This window comes from Asparagus officinalis, chromosome 5 (assembly GCF_001876935.1).
Source record: "Asparagus officinalis chromosome 5, Aspof.V1, whole genome shotgun sequence".
Classification (NCBI taxonomy): domain Eukaryota; kingdom Viridiplantae; phylum Streptophyta; class Magnoliopsida; order Asparagales; family Asparagaceae; genus Asparagus; species Asparagus officinalis.
The window spans coordinates 109136481-109155095 of record NC_033798.1 but is presented as its reverse complement, the minus strand read 5'-3'; the positions used below and the strand labels follow the sequence as shown (position 1 = coordinate 109155095).

Sequence of the window (18615 nt, the reverse complement as noted above, 5' to 3'; positions counted from 1 at the left end):
ACAGCTCCGGCTCCGTCACCGAAATCTATCTCCCAAACTTTTCCATTTTCGGCACGATCCCCGAATCTCTTTGCAGTGGCATCAAGAATCTCTCTTACCTTGATTTATCATATAACAATTTCTCAGGCCCATTTCCTACCACTCTCTACACTTGCACAAAGCTCGGTTACCTCGATTTGTCTCAGAATTTGTTCGTTGGCGAGTTGCCTTCGGATATAAATGGGTTATCGTCGAGTCTCACTGATTTGATCCTCTCGGCAAATAATTTCTCGGGTCAGATTCCTACCTCCATAGGCGAACTGAAATCAATTCAGAGCCTGTATCTGGACGATAATCTCTTTAACGGGTCGATTCCTGTAGAGCTTGCACACTTGTCCGATCTTCAAACTCTTGCGTTGGCTTATAACAATTTTGCTCCCCAGAGAATTCCTGCAGAGTTTGGGAATTTGACTGGGCTTTCATTCTTGTGGATGGCCAGCATGGATCTTGTAGGTGAGATTCCGGGCTCTTTTGAGAGATTGATAGAGTTGCAGCAGCTCGATCTCTCGATGAATTCGTTAACTGGAAACATTCCAAATTTTATCTGGAACCTTCGAAATCTTCAGTTTGTTTATCTGTATAAGAACAACTTCACGGGAGAAATCAATGGGACAGTTTCAGCACTGGGACTGGAGAGGATCGATGTATCGATGAACCAGCATTTTATCAGTTCTTTTAATGTACTACAATCAATTCTCCGGCGAAATTCCTTCAAGTATCGGATTGCTCCCTTCTCTTTCTGATCTCAGGCTATACAGTAATAAGCTCACAGGAGTCTTGCCTCCAGAGCTCGGAAAGCACTGCCCATTATGGAATCTCGAAATAGACGATAATTTGCTCTCTGGTGAGCTACCAGAGGACTTATGCGCCAGAAATGCACTTGCGTCGATTATAGTATTCGACAATAATTTTACAGGTAAAATCCCTGAATCTTTGGGTGGTTGCATTGCGCTTGACAATCTGCAACTTCAGAGGAATAGATTTTACGGCGATTTTCCACCTGGAATCTGGTCGGCAGCGAACCTGTCAACCGTGATGCTGAGTGATAACAACTTCTCAGGCACAATTCCTGATAAATTGCCGTGGAATCTGACACGGTTAGAGATCCAGAACAATAGATTCTCTGGAAAGATTCCATCGGCAGGAGAGAATATTTTGGTCTTTCTTGCAGGAAACAATTTGTTCTCGGGTGAGATTCCAGCGATCTTGACAGGAATCTCCCAGCTGCAGAGTTTGCAACTAGGAAGAAACATGATTTCAGGTTCAATTCCGGATGAAATCTCTGTACTGAAATTTCTGACGGAGTTGAATTTAAGCAATAATCAGTTGATCGGAGAGATTCCTGCATCTATCGGATCTTTGCCTGTGCTCACTACCTTAGACCTTTCGAAAAATCAGTTGACAGGCAACATACCTGTCAATATCGGCAATCTCAGGCTCAATTTCCTCAATTTATCATCAAACCAGCTCTCGGGCCAGGTCCCATTCGCGTTTCAGAATCAAGCTTACGACAAAAGTTTTCTGTCTAATCCTTCTCTTTGCTCTTCGGACTCAGCATTGAGCCTCAGCAGATGTGATCATCAATCCAAAACTTCGAACACGATATCCCCAGGAGTCAGAACCATGATCATAGTTCTCGCCTTGCTCTTATTCTTGATTGTTTCAGGCTTTACATTTTTCGTTATTAAAGACTACAAGAGCAGAAAAGATGAACAAAATCTTGCATCCTGGAAACTGACTTCCTTTCACACATTGGACTTCAACGAATCCAACATTGTAAAGGCCCTTACCGATGAGAACCTGATCGGAGCTGGCGGGTCTGGCGAGGTCTACAAAGTCGCCATCGGAAACAGGTCAGGCGAAGTAGTAGCAGTCAAGAAAATAAGGAGCAAAACCAAGATGGACTCCAAACTAGAGCGGGAGTTCGTGTCTGAAGTTCAAATTCTGGGCTCAATTCGGCACACCAACATAGTCAAACTCTGGTGCTGCATTTCAAGCAACGATTCGAAGTTGTTAGTCTACGAACACATGAAGAACGGGAGTCTGTACAAGTGGCTTCACGAGAAGAGGAAGGCGATGGGGCCGCCAGCCTTAGACTGGCCGAGGAGGCTGGGGATCGCCATCGGAGCTGCACGAGGGTTGTGCTACATGCATCATGATTGCTCGCCGTCGATTGTGCACAGAGATGTGAAGTCGAGTAATATACTGTTGGATTCGGAGTTCAGAGCTAAGGTTGCTGATTTTGGGCTGGCGAGGATTCTGGTTAAGGCCGGGGAGCCTTGCTCCGTCACGGCTGTTGCTGGTTCTTTCGGATATATGGCTCCAGGTGAGCATTTATCTCATATTTTACTAATAGTGAAATTTGATTCTCTGCTCTAAAATTTTCTATCCAAATTCTATTACTATTCTACTATTTTCTTAAAATGAAAACTGTTGTTCTTGTATCAGATGTTATCATCATATATATCATAAAATGATAACTTTTGTATAATAACAATTTTGAAACTACTTGGATATAAAAGATAATTTTTGCTAATATCCAATGCTATTATGAGACTACTATAACTATTATGCTACCATCACTTTTATAATTAGCCAGTTTTAACGGTTTTTTTGCGGCGTGCAGAATGTGCATACGCTGTAAAAGTGAACGAGAAAATGGACGTGTACAGCTTCGGCGTGGTACTTCTAGAGCTGACAACAGGAAGAGAAGCCAACGAGGGAGACGAGCAAGGAGGCCTTGCAGGCTGGGCATGGCACCATTTTCTCACAGGCAAAAATGCTACCGATGCAATTGATGAGACAATCAAAGATCCGAGTAATTTGGACGAGATAGTCAAGGTTCTCAAATTGGGGCTCGTATGCACGGGCACATTACCGTCGACCAGACCTACGATGAAGGAGGCCGTAGAAATCTTGTTGCGGTGCAACCGAACAAGTTGGAATGGCAGTAAACCTCAAGCCGAGCATGATATCGCTCCTCTACTGTGTAGCGTTAGAGGCAGTAGGCATAAAAGTGATTCGAGTACAGACGACGATCTTGATGATTGTAATGTATGAATCAATTAAAAATGAATCCGAGTCCAAGGTTTTCTTGCATGTATTGCGTTCTAGAGGGAGGGTTGTAAAACTCATTCCGAAGGATTGTATTTTAGACAAAAGCATGAAATAATTGCTGCTGCGTGCAATACATGGGTTGTTGATAGTAGAATTAACCTCTGTGCCTTCTCTGATGAGCATGAACCGAGGAGAGCAATGAAACTGGTGCAACTTTTGTTGACTGATATAGATAGGCATTGCAGCAATGACCAGACTTGCCCCTTCACCACAATCCAACTGCAATAATTTCATTTCAATCAAATTCCACAGACAACCGCACACCAGAATGAACCCCTTTAGTATAAACGATAAAATAGAATCACATTAAATTCTCCTGGTTTTATTCTCAAATTGTCAGGAGAAAATATAAGAGCCCCGAAAGAAAGGAAAGAAAAAAAAAAGAGAGAAGGGAGGAAAAAAATTACATAAACAAAAGTTCCAACTGTTAAGCCCGCTCGCAGGGCTCACTCGACAGAGAGCTCGCTATCCAACCCCGCAATTTATACATTTTGTGACCCCAAGACTGATGATTTCCTTCTCAATCTGCTTCCATTATACTGGCTGCTACCTCGCAGGTATTAAATTAAGCATATCTTCTGAAAAATGTAAGAAGGTTACAGGAAACGAACAAAACATAGAAAATTTCCCTAACTTAGGATTCATCAATGCCGAGATATTGAGAGTGAGAGGCTGCAAGGAGAGCTGCACCAATGCCAGAGCCATCGTTTGCGTGGGTTATTATGACATGGCTTGATACCTCATCTCCGAGCATCTCAGAAAGGGTGCTCTCCAAGCATTTGCTGAAGATGGTGTAGTGCTCAAATAGCCCTCCATCCATAGCGACCACTGTCCTCTGCTTGCCTGCAACAGTGTCCCGGCCTTGTTTCTTTAAGATACCGACAACTCCGGCAGCAGCAAGACGGGCCCCACGCTTGGCAACTATGTCACATATGTCTACAATAGTTTTCCTCATCTTCAGAGAGGTATTGGTGATCTGAATTTTTTTAAGAAACCAATGAGGATCTCAAAGATGACAATGGTGGAACGTGAGTGTAAAATCTTTGTTATAAACAATGGAAGCATTGGGTAAAATGAAAGGAAAACGCACCCCGAATACATCCCTCAATTTGTTAGCAACGACTCTCAGGTCAGATGATGAGTCATGATGCATGGCCGACATGTCTGGAGTCCTGCACAATATCATGTGAAAACGCATAATTAGAAGGCTTAAAATCAATTAATGGCATATCAGTTGCATGGAAAATAAATTTCCAAGAAATTTTGCATTTGAAACAGATAAAAGAAGGCTGCAATAAAAAAGAATAGCCTATTCTCAACATTGGACAACGTGCTACCAGGACTACATTAGACAACCAGTATTCACCCTATTAGTAACATGGACTCCATGCCTCCAAACTAAGCTACACAGATTAGTCCATGTTTCACTATCAGATCAATTTGAGGAACTAAAGTCTGATGTACACAACTCATCCAGTACAATGATGTAAGGGGCTCGTGCGTACTTTTTCCTATCTCTGACCAAGTTCAAATCCTGATTAACATGTTTTATACCAATTAACTAGGTACATGACAAAACATTAAAATAAGAGGTTTTAATATAATCCATAATACAAAGCCTATTTGCATATAACCCTCAAAATTTTCTTATTCTAGAATAACCATAAAAGCATTTTTAGCTATATAAGAAAAACCAACTCAGTATAACCGATAAAAGAAAAACAATATCCGTGGAATACGCCTGTGACATTATGTCAGATCAACTTTTAAAGTTCTAAATTCCCCTTTCTTCTTCAACACCTACCTTTCTCCTCTAACTCATTCACGGAATTGATATACAAAATCGCTTTGAATAGACATCTATCTCATTCCCCCTCTCTACTTCCCAAACAGTTTTCTGTTCTTTACACTCTTCTCCAAACCCATTTTCCCCATCCTTCATCTCCATAACCTACTCTTTTCCCGATTCATTTTTCATTACATAACCCTAAAAACTGTTATCTGCTCCCAAGAATCAATTCAATTTATGGAGCCCATTTGAGGGTTTAATTGATATACCTTAGAAGAATTATTTACGTCTCAGCTTCGACATAAAATTGGAGTAGTGGAGAGAAATGTGATAAGGCATATATGTCTAATGTCTTTAAGCCCTTCAATGTGAAAATTAACAAAAAAATGACAGAAAGAAGTTCTATTGGAATACCTTAAACAACAATCAATTATATGCATCATTTGATCCATTTCAAAGTGAAATTATCTTGAAGGGTTAATCAACGTTTAAACTCAGCATCAGCCATGGTTCAATTTCTCCTTTATTAGTATCAATATTGAAACTTTCAACGATAATAATGATTTTTTTTCAGAATGACAGGTACATGAAAATTCTGCTTATCACAAGCTTCTAGTCAAGTGATTTTTTTTCTACTTTTCTCCAATGTAACATAATAAAATCAAATTTTGGTAATTCAAACCTCAGATCTTGGATTTCTCCTAAATTACTCATTACTGGACAGTATCGGTCTGTATAATACTCTTTGTTAGCCCTTCAATGTGAAAATAAACACACAAATGACTGAATGAAGTTCTGTTGAAATATCTGAAGGACTTATGAATTATATGCATCATTTCAAAATAAGATTATCTTTAAGAGTTACGAAAATGACCATAAATTAATCAAGGTTTAAACTCAGAATCGGCCATGGTTCAATTTCTCCTTTATTGGTATCAATATTGAGAATTTCAACGACATTGATGATTTTTTCATAATTACAGGTGGATGGAAATTCTTCTAATCGCAAGCTTCTTGTCAAGTGATTTATTTTTCTATTCTTCTTCAATATAACATAATAAAATCAAATTTTGGTACTTCAAACCTCAGATCTTTGATTTATCCTAAAGTACTCATTATTGGACAATATGGGTCTGTATAATCTTCATTAGCCAGCACTGAAGGTCTGGATGAGATGAGCATGCTCAAGAGTCACTGTGATACAAACAATATGAATTAGTATGGACCATACTCCAAAAACTTAGACAAAATGAACTAAACTAGGTAGGCTAAAGTTTGGAACCTTCTTAAGATTGACTATATAGATTATTGGTCCATAATGTCAACCTAAATCTTTTGTAAATTGTTACCTAACATGCAAATAGCACTAGGTTCTAGGAGGTGCTACGTTCAAAATTATTACTATTGACAACTTAAATATATTAATATACCCCACGTAGTTTTGCATTTCCAAGCAAATTTGTCTTTCAGCATTACCTTCAGATGTAACCTGAAGGTCCACAGTAGACACACTATTAAGCTGCTTAATATACAATGCTGGCTCACAAGAGCAACGAGCCATCACATTAACATTTGGATGACGTGGTTGACTGATGAATTTACAAAGATTATGGGAGTCAGATCACAACCAATAGCATATTTGGCAAATGGTCAAAGTGTCTTATAAGCCTCTTTTGTGGCTTATAAGCCACTTTGACATGTTAGGCAATTGGCTAATTTTGGCCTATAAGCCACCATAAAATAAGCTGGAGTACCCTGGCTTATTTTATGGAGGCTTATTCGCCGCAAGGTTTGACCATGTAAAAGATCAATATACTCATCATTTCAGAAAATTTCAAAGCCCACATATCTCTCTCCAACCCCATTAAATGTTTTTTGGTCATTTTGACAAGAATGGTGGCTTATGAGCCACACATTTTCTAAACATTCTACTAAGGAAATGAATTATAATACATCAAATTTACCAAACAATTTGGATTATAATCCACTTGGCTTGTAATCTATTTGTGGATCATAGTCCAAAGTTGCCAAACATGCTCCAGGATAACTACGACAAGGGATTAATGAAGTCCAATTCAATGCCTTCATCAATTTCACAGAGGAACAATTATTAGATGGATTTATAGTTGTAATGGATGATCAAGTAACTGAAATCCCCAAAACGATCACCTGTAACTCACTGCCTAAACATGAAATAATATCTGGTGTTCATGCTAACACAGTCTCCAAGGTATATAGGAGTTGGACTGCAACCAATATAACTACTTCAATAGATTCAAATGAATTCCATTTCAATGGAAATTTGCCCGTGCAAGTTGCATGCCTTCATGAATTTCACAAAGCCTAATTACCGGACGGATTTCTAGGTGTCTGATAATCAAGATTCAGGTAATTCCTACAATGATTATTTTTACCTCACTGCCTAAGCATAAAAATAAGGGGATTATCATGTTCTTCCCACTCCAAGAAGATCAAAACAAATGGATTCCTTAATTTTTGGTGTGTAGTACATGTAGGACCATTGGTGAAAATTGCAGGCCTTTTTTTCTTATAAAACTCTACTTGGTCAAAGTAAAAACCTACCTACATTTGGGAAACAAAAGAAATTGCTAGCCTTCATAGTTCAGTCCACTCAACTGTGCCTTGTAAAAGAAAATATATAAGAACAGCAAGCAGAAAGCATTGCTCTTCAATGAAAAGTAATTGCGAACAAGTTTGAAGCACACCTTAATGTAAATGGAACTTGAAGTTTTGAAGGAACATTATCGCCAAAAAAGGAAGCTTCTTCAGCCAACCTCCAGAGAACTCTTCTTACAATGTCTCCCAAATACATACCAGAAATTAATTTCTCAAAGATCTAGAGTCCAGAAAGTAAAACATGAAGTTTTAGTACTCAGAACAATCAGCAATTGTCAAGCTGGTAAAGAGATAGGATAGAACATCACTTGTTCACCAGGATTCAAACTTTCAACATCCAGTGTGTGATCATACTCTGTCATTGGCAGATGAGATGACCGGAAATTTCCCCACTCCATGTTGATAACCTAAAGATGACAAATTGTTTTAATTAAAACATAAATTGTTGATGAACTAAATAGCAAGGTACAGTCAAGAAATTGGCTTATAGGGATTGCACTATGTCATTGGTCAAATTAGATGATAATGAAAACCTGGAATTGATCTAGAGCATGCTCTATCACATCAGTTCAACTCATATTATAGAAAAAAAGAAATCCTACAGAAGCTACAAGTGCTGAATTCATACTTTGCAAAGTTTGATTCAATTGAGATTATGCAGGCTTATACACGAAAGATCATTTTTTGGCTCTCTCCTCAGCCCTATGTCTCTTATCCCTAAGAGGTCTTCCTCCACTAGAGTTCGAAGAAAAAGAATGATTTTTTTACTCGCCTTTTTGTTTTTCCCTCATAAAAAAACTAAATATGTATGATCAAAAAATTCTGTAAATCCGATCAAAAAATTCTGTAAATCCCTTTGCTTCCTTCGCTCATAGAGATTGCACTATGTTATTGGTCAAATTAGATGATAATGAAAACCTGGAATTGATCTAGATCGTGTTCTATCACATCAGTTCAATTCATATTATAGAAGAAAAGATCAAACAGTCACTAGAAGAATTCTGACCATCTCTCCTGATTTAGGTAGGAGGCCATGCCACTTGGGGATTGCTTGTGCCCGCTCTACGTATGCTGCATTTGTACCGGTACCTAATATAACCGCAATAACAACATCATTGTCATTGTACCTGCCTCCAGCCAGTGTACCTATTGTATCATTCACCTGCAGCAACACAATTGCCTTCATGTCATATACACTCACCACAAAATACTGAATACAAATGTCATTTGCATTTTAAGTAGCTAATAACAGACAAGACGTGGAAGTACTCACCAATGCTGCGACACGCATATCAAGACCTTGTCTTTCCATTGCTTTAGTCAATTCAGCAACGACATCTTCTCCTACCTAATTTAGCAGAAGAACCAGTTTATTAGGTACTAATTCAAATTCAGTTGAAACCATCAAACCATGTGGTCAAGTGTAACGGCTTGAAACAGTTACAGTCTACAAGAAGGTTTAACACACCATCAGGTTTGCCACAGTCGCACACTGGATCACATGGACTACATTGCAAAAGAATATAATAATGTCCCATAAACTGTGAGGTAAGAAAGAAAAGTATAATAAAACAACGACTAATTGGCACTTACATACTTTACAGTTTCCCCAACTTTGCACTTATACAACAACACTTGTTTTTGGCAGCACTTATATACCCCAAAGTTTTCTAAATTCGCACTTAATACCTTCTATTACGCAAAACTGAGAATATTCCCTGGAAAACGTCCATGGAAATCTCACATGCTAATTTTAGAACTTCTTTAACCCTAAGGTTCTGTTAAATTTAGTGCTAAATCTACCTTAACTTTATTTTAAACCTATCCTGAATTTATTTCAAAATAGAATTAGGATAAGTTTAATAGTAAATTTAATAAAAACTAAGGGTTAAAAAGTTGTAAAATTAGCATGTCATTTTCACATGAGAATTTTTTAGAGATATTTTTACACTTGCATAACATAAGGTCCTAAAATAAAATTTTGAAACTTCAGGGTACACAAGTGCTGCCAAAAAACAAGGGTATATACATGCAAAGTAGGGAAAACTATAAGGTATGTAAGTGCTAATTAGCCTAAAATAATATTATTCATATCACATTATCAGGTGAAGTAACTATAAAGTGGAGGGTTTCCCCATCACTGTAAAATTAGATGTAAACGTATAATATCTCTGGCATATACTTATCCAAAAAGGCTAATTACTGACCCCAAACTTCATCAGCTAAAAATAAAATGATAGCTTCAAAACTAAAACAGAAAATAATAATAATAATAAACCAACCATGACATCAACAGCTAATATCAATAAGATTTTAGATATTATAAATTAAAATAGAACAAGTTCAGATATTAACCGTGCCATCAATGGAAAATCCTTTTGTCCACTTAATAAGAGTGCCTGAGCAAATTGAAGTCTGCTTCACCGGGAAAGAGAATGTAAAGCCAAGTTCTCTTTGCCTTCCCACGGAAAGTTGATAGTCATCACCTTCAGAAGCAACGAACTTTGCTAATGCCGAAGCGATGAAGTCAAACAGTTCCTGGAAGCACAAATGATAAGCAATTTGAAATAACATGACAGTTGCAACTAGCGGGACATAAAAAGCATAATGCATCTGGCACTTACATGAGAGCTTCCAACCATCAGATGTGGTGGAATCGAGACTTCTTCAGCTTCTTGTTTAACCACACGTCCTTCCTTCCCACCGAGCTGTACACGGAGACAACGGAAGTTGGTTCCTCCCAGATCCAATGCATAAAACAATCCCTTCTCGTCCCTACAAGTAACAAACTCTGACAGTCAAATCCCAATAGTTTGTACCTCAATCTTTGGTGCAAAGATGATGAATTGAACTATTAAACAGATGCATCTCATGATATTTGAGGCGGAATGGCACCAGACATCCAGAATCATCCTAGACAAGCCAAGTGGACTTATGCAAACAGAAGGCTCTGTAACTTCAATATCAACAGGGGACTATATTGTTTACAGTGCAGGCTAGAAGTTCCATAGTGGTGTTCCATTACCTTTTCACACAACTATTCATAAGCTTTTTCTTGACTAGTTCCATGATAAAGAAGGAACGCTATAGAATTTCATCTGAAATCACTCTCTCGACCTTTCAAATGAAACTTATGTTACAGAACACTGGTTCCAGGTATCAAGCCTGCTTCATGGTATTATAACCTCCCTTAACTTTACAAAGAGTATGAAGAGACAAAAAAAAAGCTATATGCCTGATGTAGACTACTCAGTAACTCGAGTGAATTATAGCTATAGCTCATTCATATGGTCAAAAAGTTAGCTGGATATAGATCCTTAATAAGTTCTATTTTTCTTCCCTAGTCCACCAAAGTAATTATATAGTGACTAGACTCTAGTAACTAACAGTAATAACATCAATTGTGTGATCCATATCATATGACAGACTATCCCAAGCATTATTATTCAACATGGTGTTTGGCTGGATCCAAATAGCTTTGTCTTCGCCAGGGACCAAATCATCAGGCAATATGAAATTCAAAACCTCATTCTGTCACCTTCAAAGATTAAACCATCTTAAAGAGTATCCATTTCTTGCATAAGTATTTTAACCCATGGAGATTTAATCTTCTGAATTTTCCAACATGAAGAATTTTGATATTGTTGGAAAGAATCCTAATAAGTCCTAAATATCAAAAATAAAAACTAAATTAACTTAACCGCAAAAAAAATTCTTCCACTGAGTTGCTGAAAAAGATTTCAAAATGTATCTAAAAAATAAAAATAGTGCTATACATTAGAAGGTATCCCTTGGCTTATTATTTAATACAATTTTCATTTCATGTCACCTATGTGGTTGTTTCTTTCAGGAATTGTGACTTTTTGAATGACTTTACCCACGAATACCTTGGAATCTAAACAGTTATAGCTGTTGGCTTTCAGTTATCCTAAATATGGAGTTGTATTTCTCTGCTAGATTTTAATGACAAGTTTATATTATCAGGGACTGATCATAATATCAGCTTGAACAAAAAACATAGGATTTAAAATAAATGAGATAGAACCCACTGAGGAAAAACAAACGGAAAAAAAAAGTTATGGCAAGAATCTAAGCGCACTTTTACATAACACAGAAAAAAAGATAATATATAGGGTATAGTTTCCCAGTAATATGATGAATCACCACCCAATCATTAACCTAAAAGATACAAAAGCAAAAGTCATAAACTTTCATAAATTTCCAAAAAACAACCACAACAACAAAATCAAATCAAAATCAAACGAGGTACTTAATCCCATATCAATTTTATAGCCAAAAACCACAGAAATCAATCCAAGATCACATCAATGATCTACAGCGTTCTTTATACGGCAATTAACTTCTTTTTATTATAAAATAAAAAAGGCACTTCGTCGCAATTCAAGATGCATTTAACAAAAGAAACTCAGATAAGAGAATATTTCTTATCCTAATTCGAAATCAGAAAATAAACCATTAGAAGTGCCGAAATCGAGAAAGATAACAAAAGATCGTATTTTTAATGAATCAAAAACAAGAAACATTGACACTTCATCCAAGATCATAAAGTTAAAAAATCTATAGCTGAAAAAACGCAGAAATCAATCCAAATCCAGGCCAACGATCTACTACGGCGTTCATCTAATATGCATTTACTAAAAAGAAACACAGCTAAGATCGAATCTTCCAATTCCTTCGAAATCCTAAAACTAATAAAATCACTAAAAATACAGAAATAAAGAAAGATCTCAAAACAAGAACGTTAGATCCAAAGAATCAGAGCACTCACCCAGTGGGGAGATTGTCGACGTAGCTGATGAGCATCTTGAGCTTGCTCCCGCCCTCCGACGCAAGTCCAGCGTGCATCTCGACGGTCATCGCGTCGGCGACGTGCCTCAGCTTTCCGATCGGAGTCGCGCACTTCTCCTCGAGCTCCTTCAAGATCGCCGCCGCCCTCGCCCACCGCCCTGCCGTCGCCGCGCAAACCACCGCCGCTCCCACCGCCACCTTCCCCATCAATCTCAATAAAAAAAACCCCCCTTAGGAACTCACAGATCTCTCAAGATTCAATGAGAAAACGATCAAAAGAGAGAAATCGGGGGATCTCGGAGACTCTGGCTCTCGAAATTTGTGAAGGATGGAGGACGATTTAAACGAAAGAGAAATTTACGGAGGATTGGAGAATGAGAGCACAGATTTCGGAATTTCCCCTTTTTCATGCGTTTTTATTTTCCTTGTTTTTTTAATTAATTGTTGATAAAGTCACTCTGTTTTATATGATAGATACACGCCCCCTTGACGCAATGAATGATTAATGGAATGTCAATGATGGAGGTGGGACGTAAGTGCGGGTTTATATAATGGTTGCGTACAGACGCATGTTACTCTGTTGATAATGATATTAGTTGTTACTTGTTATCCGGTATTTTATCCAGAGTAATTAATTTTTAGTATAAATTCATATCCACAATTAACCGTAAAAACAGACAGTGATGACCGTAAAGAGATTCGTTAAAATAACTAACTATAGTTACGAGACATAAATGATCTTTCGAATTTAATGCAATATTGTAAACAATTCACAAATTGTAAACGGTTTTTCTATAGAGTACCATGGGTACTCTATAAGAGATGAGAGAGATAGAGAGAAATAATTATGCACAGAAATTAATGCAAATCAGGGGGGCCTATGAGCTATTCATTTCTCACCATCTCTCTCCTCTTTTATAGAGTGCCTATGAGCACTCTATAGAAAAACCGAATTGTAAATAAATGTATACTGTCAGACTCTGATGTTTACAATACAATTTTAGATTTTAGTGTGTTGAACTTTTTTTCGTCAACAATCCTTTTAACCTTTTATTGTAATCGTTATATAAAAAGGCTTATCATTTTATTTTTATCAAATGTAAACATATGAGAGTTTTTGTTTAATTTAAATAGAAAATGATGCGGCTAATCTCATCTAAATGAATTGACTGAAGCAATAAAAGAACCTTTTATTCACTGGCCTCAAAAAATTTTCAACTGCATCACTATATCTAATAAAATCTCCTTGTTATTTGATATGCCAATTTTTCTCATATATCATTATCATCTCCTCAAATATTTATGTTTAATTATCACTTGTATACTCGAAGGATAACTTTTTGGAATGCTTCATTTTTTTTCATCTGATATTTCAGATATGATATAATTTTTATATAGTAATTAGACTTTATCCAACAAAATCTTGACATTCCTCTTCAAAACTAGCTTAGTGCGATAGTAATCTTCATATATTAGCCATAACAGAATTAATCCGAACATTATCCAAAGAAGATCTTACACGAATTCGACCTAAAGTTGTTTGGTAAAGAACGGTGGTGTGGGGTAAATCCGGAACTGGATGAGTACAAATATGCCGATAGGCAATTCCAGCCCCCGGAGATGCAAACCCCTCCACAGCTTGACACGTAGGAAAACAAATAGACTATTCATTGCCACATGTCAGTCTCTAGTGTGGTCATTGGAGGAGAAAGTATCTAGTTAGTTCTCATCTGAAGGAGAGAAAGAAACTGATAAAGTTCTCTAGCTAAGTATGCAGAAATTGCATACTTTTCGTTAGTAGGCGATGTGCCTATTTATACCGAGCTGACGAGGGTACTTGTATAACTTCGACAGAGTCCAAGCAGTAAGCTTATTCGGCCGATACTTTACAGAGGTCAGCTGTGGATGGTACGAGTCATCTTTGTGATTAATGCGATGACGACATGGGAAGTAAGGTTCTGACAATGTTCGATGAGTCATTAAGACTTTCAGGGTGGATGTAATGATGATTCTGACTGTGCATTTAATGTGATGGTGATTGGCTATCGGTGAGGGGTTAGAGAGTGACCATCTTTCATCTCGGCTTTGTGAGAAGGTCGACAAAGGATGCATTTCGTTTCAACCCTCGAGGGAGACGAGGATGGATACCTTTTTGTCTTGATCCTGCGAGAGGGTTGATAAATGATGTCTTTCGTCTCGACTCTCAAGAGAGACGAGAATGTGTGTCTTTCGTCTCAGCGTTCGACGGAGGTGAGAAGTCAATGTGTGTGGATCAAGTCTATGTGTAGACTGTGTAGTCTGTTTAAGACGCGTGTCAGCCAGTTGAATGTGATTAATGTTTACTTATTTCTATGGACAACGATGCACAAATTATACATCTTTCTTACTTGAAGGGCTTCCTCCGTTGCCTACTTCTGGAATTGTAGGTTATTTAACTTTCTCGCTTCTTTTCTATGTTTTGTTGCATCTTTAAAAATAACAGGAGTTTTCGTTGTAAAGCGTACGATGTTCAAGAAAAAGAAAACAAAAGATACCTTTTTGTCAGAGATGTCTTGTATGATATCCTCCGAAGAGCAGGGATCCCATCAAAGAAGGAAGCGCCGGTCAACTTCCTCACCCCTCCTGGAGAGGCTAGATCTACTTTAAGGCCGGCAGACGTCCTTGTCTACAGTTGGAGCGGGGGGAAGCACGCTTGTGTTGATCTCACGGGGGTGTCTCCATTGGTGGGGTTTGGTAATGGAGTGTTCACTGTTGGGCATGCAGCGGATAGAGCGGCCGAGGCGAATGTGGGCAAACATGATCAAGCTTGCAAGGACAACCAACACAGTTTCATCCCGTTCGCGTTCGATACGTTTGGTTTCCTTGCAGCTGATGCGGTGGAATTCCTCAGGAGGGTACAAAAATTTATGAACAAGAATGTGGCGACGGCGGGATCAGCTGAGTATGTGTTTCGTAGGCTGGGTTTTGCAATACAGAAAGGATTAGCGGTGTAGCTTGTTGCCCGCTTGTCATCATCACACGCGTAATATATATATAAATATATATAATTTTTGTTTAAAGATAGAAAATATAAATTTTCATGACCTTATGATGATTTTATTGCTGTCACTTTTAAAGAATACATTATTCAAAGAAAACAAAATAGTACTGTCATTTTTAGAATAATCAATGGGGTTCATATAGGGCTGTCCATCCGGGCCGGCCCGGCCCGGCCCGGCCCGGAAAACCGGGCCCGGGCCGGGCATTTAAAGATAGAAAATATAAATTTTCATGACCTTATGATGATTTTATTGCTGTCACTTTTAAAGAATACATTATTCAAAGAAAACAAAATAGTACTGTCATTTTTAGAATAATCAATGGGGTTCATATAGGGCTGTCCATCCGGGCCGGCCCGGCCCGGCCCGGCCCGGAAAACCGAGCGGGCCGGACACCGGGCCGGCCCGGTTTGTTTTTTTTTTAATTTTATTTTTTTTAATTTTTTTAAATTTTAACAAAACCATAAATTATAAATTATTATAAAAAATGTCATAAATTTTATTAATAACTTGAAATGAAATGACATAAATTACAAGTACAAAAAATGATAAAAATAACTTCTTTATTAATAATCGGTAAATCCTTTACAAGTATAAGTTTATTTCGAAATTCGTCGCATCACAATAGATGAGTACATCCCAACTAGGTTGGCACCTACTCACCCATATCACTATCATTTGCAACTTTTTTCGAAATAATTTAATTCAAATTTAAAGCTAAGAAATAAAAATTACAATTTTATGAATATTATCTAATCATTATATCTATCTGCTAGTCCCAACTCTTCAAATTTATCTTCAATCATAGCAATCCGTTCGATGCCTTGTGTTCGCTTCTCGTATCTCCACCAATCCTGTAAGCACATCACCGCTTGTACAGTATACGGATCTAAGCATGTCCTGTGGTCGTCGATCAAACGTCCTGCTGTGCTGAAAGCGGATTCCGAGGCTACAGTCGAAACCTGCACTGATAGTAAGTCACGAACCATGGTGGAAAGTATAGGATATGAAACTGATCCATATACTTTCCACCATTGCAAAATATCTAAAGCATTTCCTTGACATCTAACTAAAGAAGCAGAAAAATATTCATCTATTTCAGAAACATCTAATCCTGATGAAGTTCCAGATCCACCAGTTAGTTCAGCTACCATTGCATACCTATCAAAACTTACACTTTTACCTCGACCTGTGCTCGAAGCTGAAGGTGCCGAAGCTGAAGACTGTTGTGTAGCTACACCATATCTAGCTGCATACTCATCATATAAGGTTTGAAAATAATTTCTAATAGCTAAATAATGAGTAGTAGCAGTAAGGGTGGATCCATCATCTAAGTCTATAATCTGTCCACCATACAATGATTGTAACAAACTTCGAAGGCCAATTTCCTTCAAGCATGGATCAATAAGAACACCAATACCAAAAATATGAGGAATAGGCCTAAAATACTTATTAAATTTACTCTCCATTTCAAAAATTATACTTCCAAAAATATCATCCATACGATATTTTGTAAAATTTTTTTGAATATTTAAAATTTGTAAAGCAGCTAAAGTAATAGTTGGATAATAACAACCAGATAATAACATAGTAGCATCATAAAAAACTTGTAACATCTCATTTAATTTACATATAACTGTCCATTCATCTTCAGTTATTCCATAAGCACTACCAGAGCTAGAACTAGAAGCATAAAAATTTATAAAATCATTTATAATTTCTTTATATTCTATTGCTACAGATAACATTGCATAGGTGGAATTCCACCTATGGTCAACATCTTTTGGAATTAGTCTAGGCTTATAATTTTTTCTTTTACAACATTGTTTCCATCTTTTAATTCTCATTTCAGAAGCATTATGCATATTAGTAACTGTTCTAACTTTTTCTATCATGGGTTTAATTTCAGAAAATGCACTTTGAACAATTAAATTTAAAATATGACAGATACATCTAACATGAAAAAGCTCACCATGACATGGCAATGACAAAGTTATTTTCAGAAAATCAACAGCTACATTATTATTACTTGCATTATCTAGTGAAAGAGTAAATATTCTTTGATCAATTTCTAGTTTCATAAGTTCTTCAACAATTAAATTTGCAACATTAATACCAGTGTGTGACTCTTCAATTGCAATAAAAGAAACAACTCTTTTAAACATTTTCCAACTTTCATCAATCCAGTGTGCTGTTATACATAAATAACCAGTTTGCACTCTAGATGACCAAATATCAGAAGTTAAAGAAAATTTGCAGTTTAAATTTTTAAAATAAGAAATTATTTTTCCCTGTTCCTCAACATAATATTTTAAAATATCACGTTGACAGGTTTGACGAGAAAATTTTGTAAATGCAGGATAAAAACCATCTCTAAATAAATCTTCAAATTCATCATCTTCTACTAATTTAAAAGGAAGGTTTTTAAGAACAATAAACCTGATTACGCATTTCCGGGCTCGGGCAGCGTCATAATTCCAACTGCCGAGGGTACCTGAAGAGGATGATTGGGAAAGCATAGACTGCCGGATATCACCTTGTAGATTTTGGCCTTTGTTGTGTTTTTCAATATGCCGTTTGAGATGGTTGGTGCCGCTCTTATGATGAGCTTTGAATATCTGGCCGCACAACGCACATTTCGCATTCTGAGAGATGATCCTACCGTGTTCATCCTTGGTGACGTCTATCTTCTCAAAAAAATTCCATACATCAGACCTCGGCCTTTTTGGAGCTCTTGGTGCCGTAGATTCGTCGCCACCAGATTCAGGATTAACACCGGTAGGATGAGGAGTTGTTGTAGGAGGACTCATCTCTGGATCGGTAGGAGTTGCATGTTGCTCTTCATAATCAGACCCAGAAGCCATTTGTTGGAAGTATTAGAAAATACAAAAGATTATAGGATAGTATATTAGTATGAGATAGTATAAGATTGTATAAGAGAGTAGTAGAGAGAGAAATAGATGAGTTTTGTTGTGAGAAAATGAATTGAAACCCCCCCTCTATTTATAGAAGCAGCCCCCTAGGTAAATGACCAAAAAACCCTCGAAAAATAGCCGTTTTTTGACCGTTTTAAGGGGCAAAACGGTCAAAAGACCAAATCTGGCCGTTAGGCCAGATTTGGCCCGGGCCGGGCTGGGCAACGGTCACCTTTGTGACCGTTATGGCCGGGCCGGGCCGGGTCGGGCC

The 18615-nt window shown here is 37.5% G+C and overlaps 2 protein-coding genes across 2 annotated transcripts in view; one reads left to right on the top strand and one right to left on the bottom strand.

Annotated features, from left to right (window-relative positions):
* The window catches only part of LOC109842339 (receptor-like protein kinase 5), a 6685-nt gene extending 3345 nt beyond the window's left edge, over positions 1-3340 (top strand). Inside the window, 3 exon segments of the mRNA XM_020411230.1 lie at positions 5-700; positions 702-2365; positions 2666-3340. Of these exon segments, the coding sequence (XP_020266819.1) occupies positions 5-700; positions 702-2365; positions 2666-3099 (2794 nt within the window). The 3' untranslated portion in view covers positions 3100-3340.
* LOC109840627 (hexokinase-2-like) lies at positions 3441-12551 on the bottom strand. Its single transcript, XM_020409356.1, has 9 exons — positions 12372-12551; positions 10207-10357; positions 9938-10120; positions 8856-8930; positions 8589-8744; positions 7891-7989; positions 7672-7802; positions 4247-4328; positions 3441-4132 (listed from the first exon to the last, which is right to left on the bottom strand). Exons 1-9 carry the CDS (start codon positions 12458-12460, stop codon positions 3791-3793), a joined length of 1308 nt encoding a protein of 435 aa, XP_020264945.1. The 5' UTR covers positions 12461-12551; the 3' UTR covers positions 3441-3790.

What these genes read in the sequence shown, in the direction of transcription:
- LOC109840627 (XM_020409356.1), bottom strand. Translation starts at nt 12,460, where the DNA reads ATGACCGTCGAGATGCACGCTGGACTTGCGTCGGAGGGCGGGAGCAAG. An exon ending in GATTTTCCATTGATGGCACG is followed by an intron (nt 8,931 to 9,937) that starts GTTAATATCTGA and finishes CTGCTAAATTAG; the next exon opens with GTAGGAGAAGATGTCGTTGC. An exon ending in GTTTGAATCCTGGTGAACAA is followed by an intron (nt 7,803 to 7,890) that starts GTGATGTTCTAT and finishes TCTGGACTCTAG; the next exon opens with ATCTTTGAGAAATTAATTTC.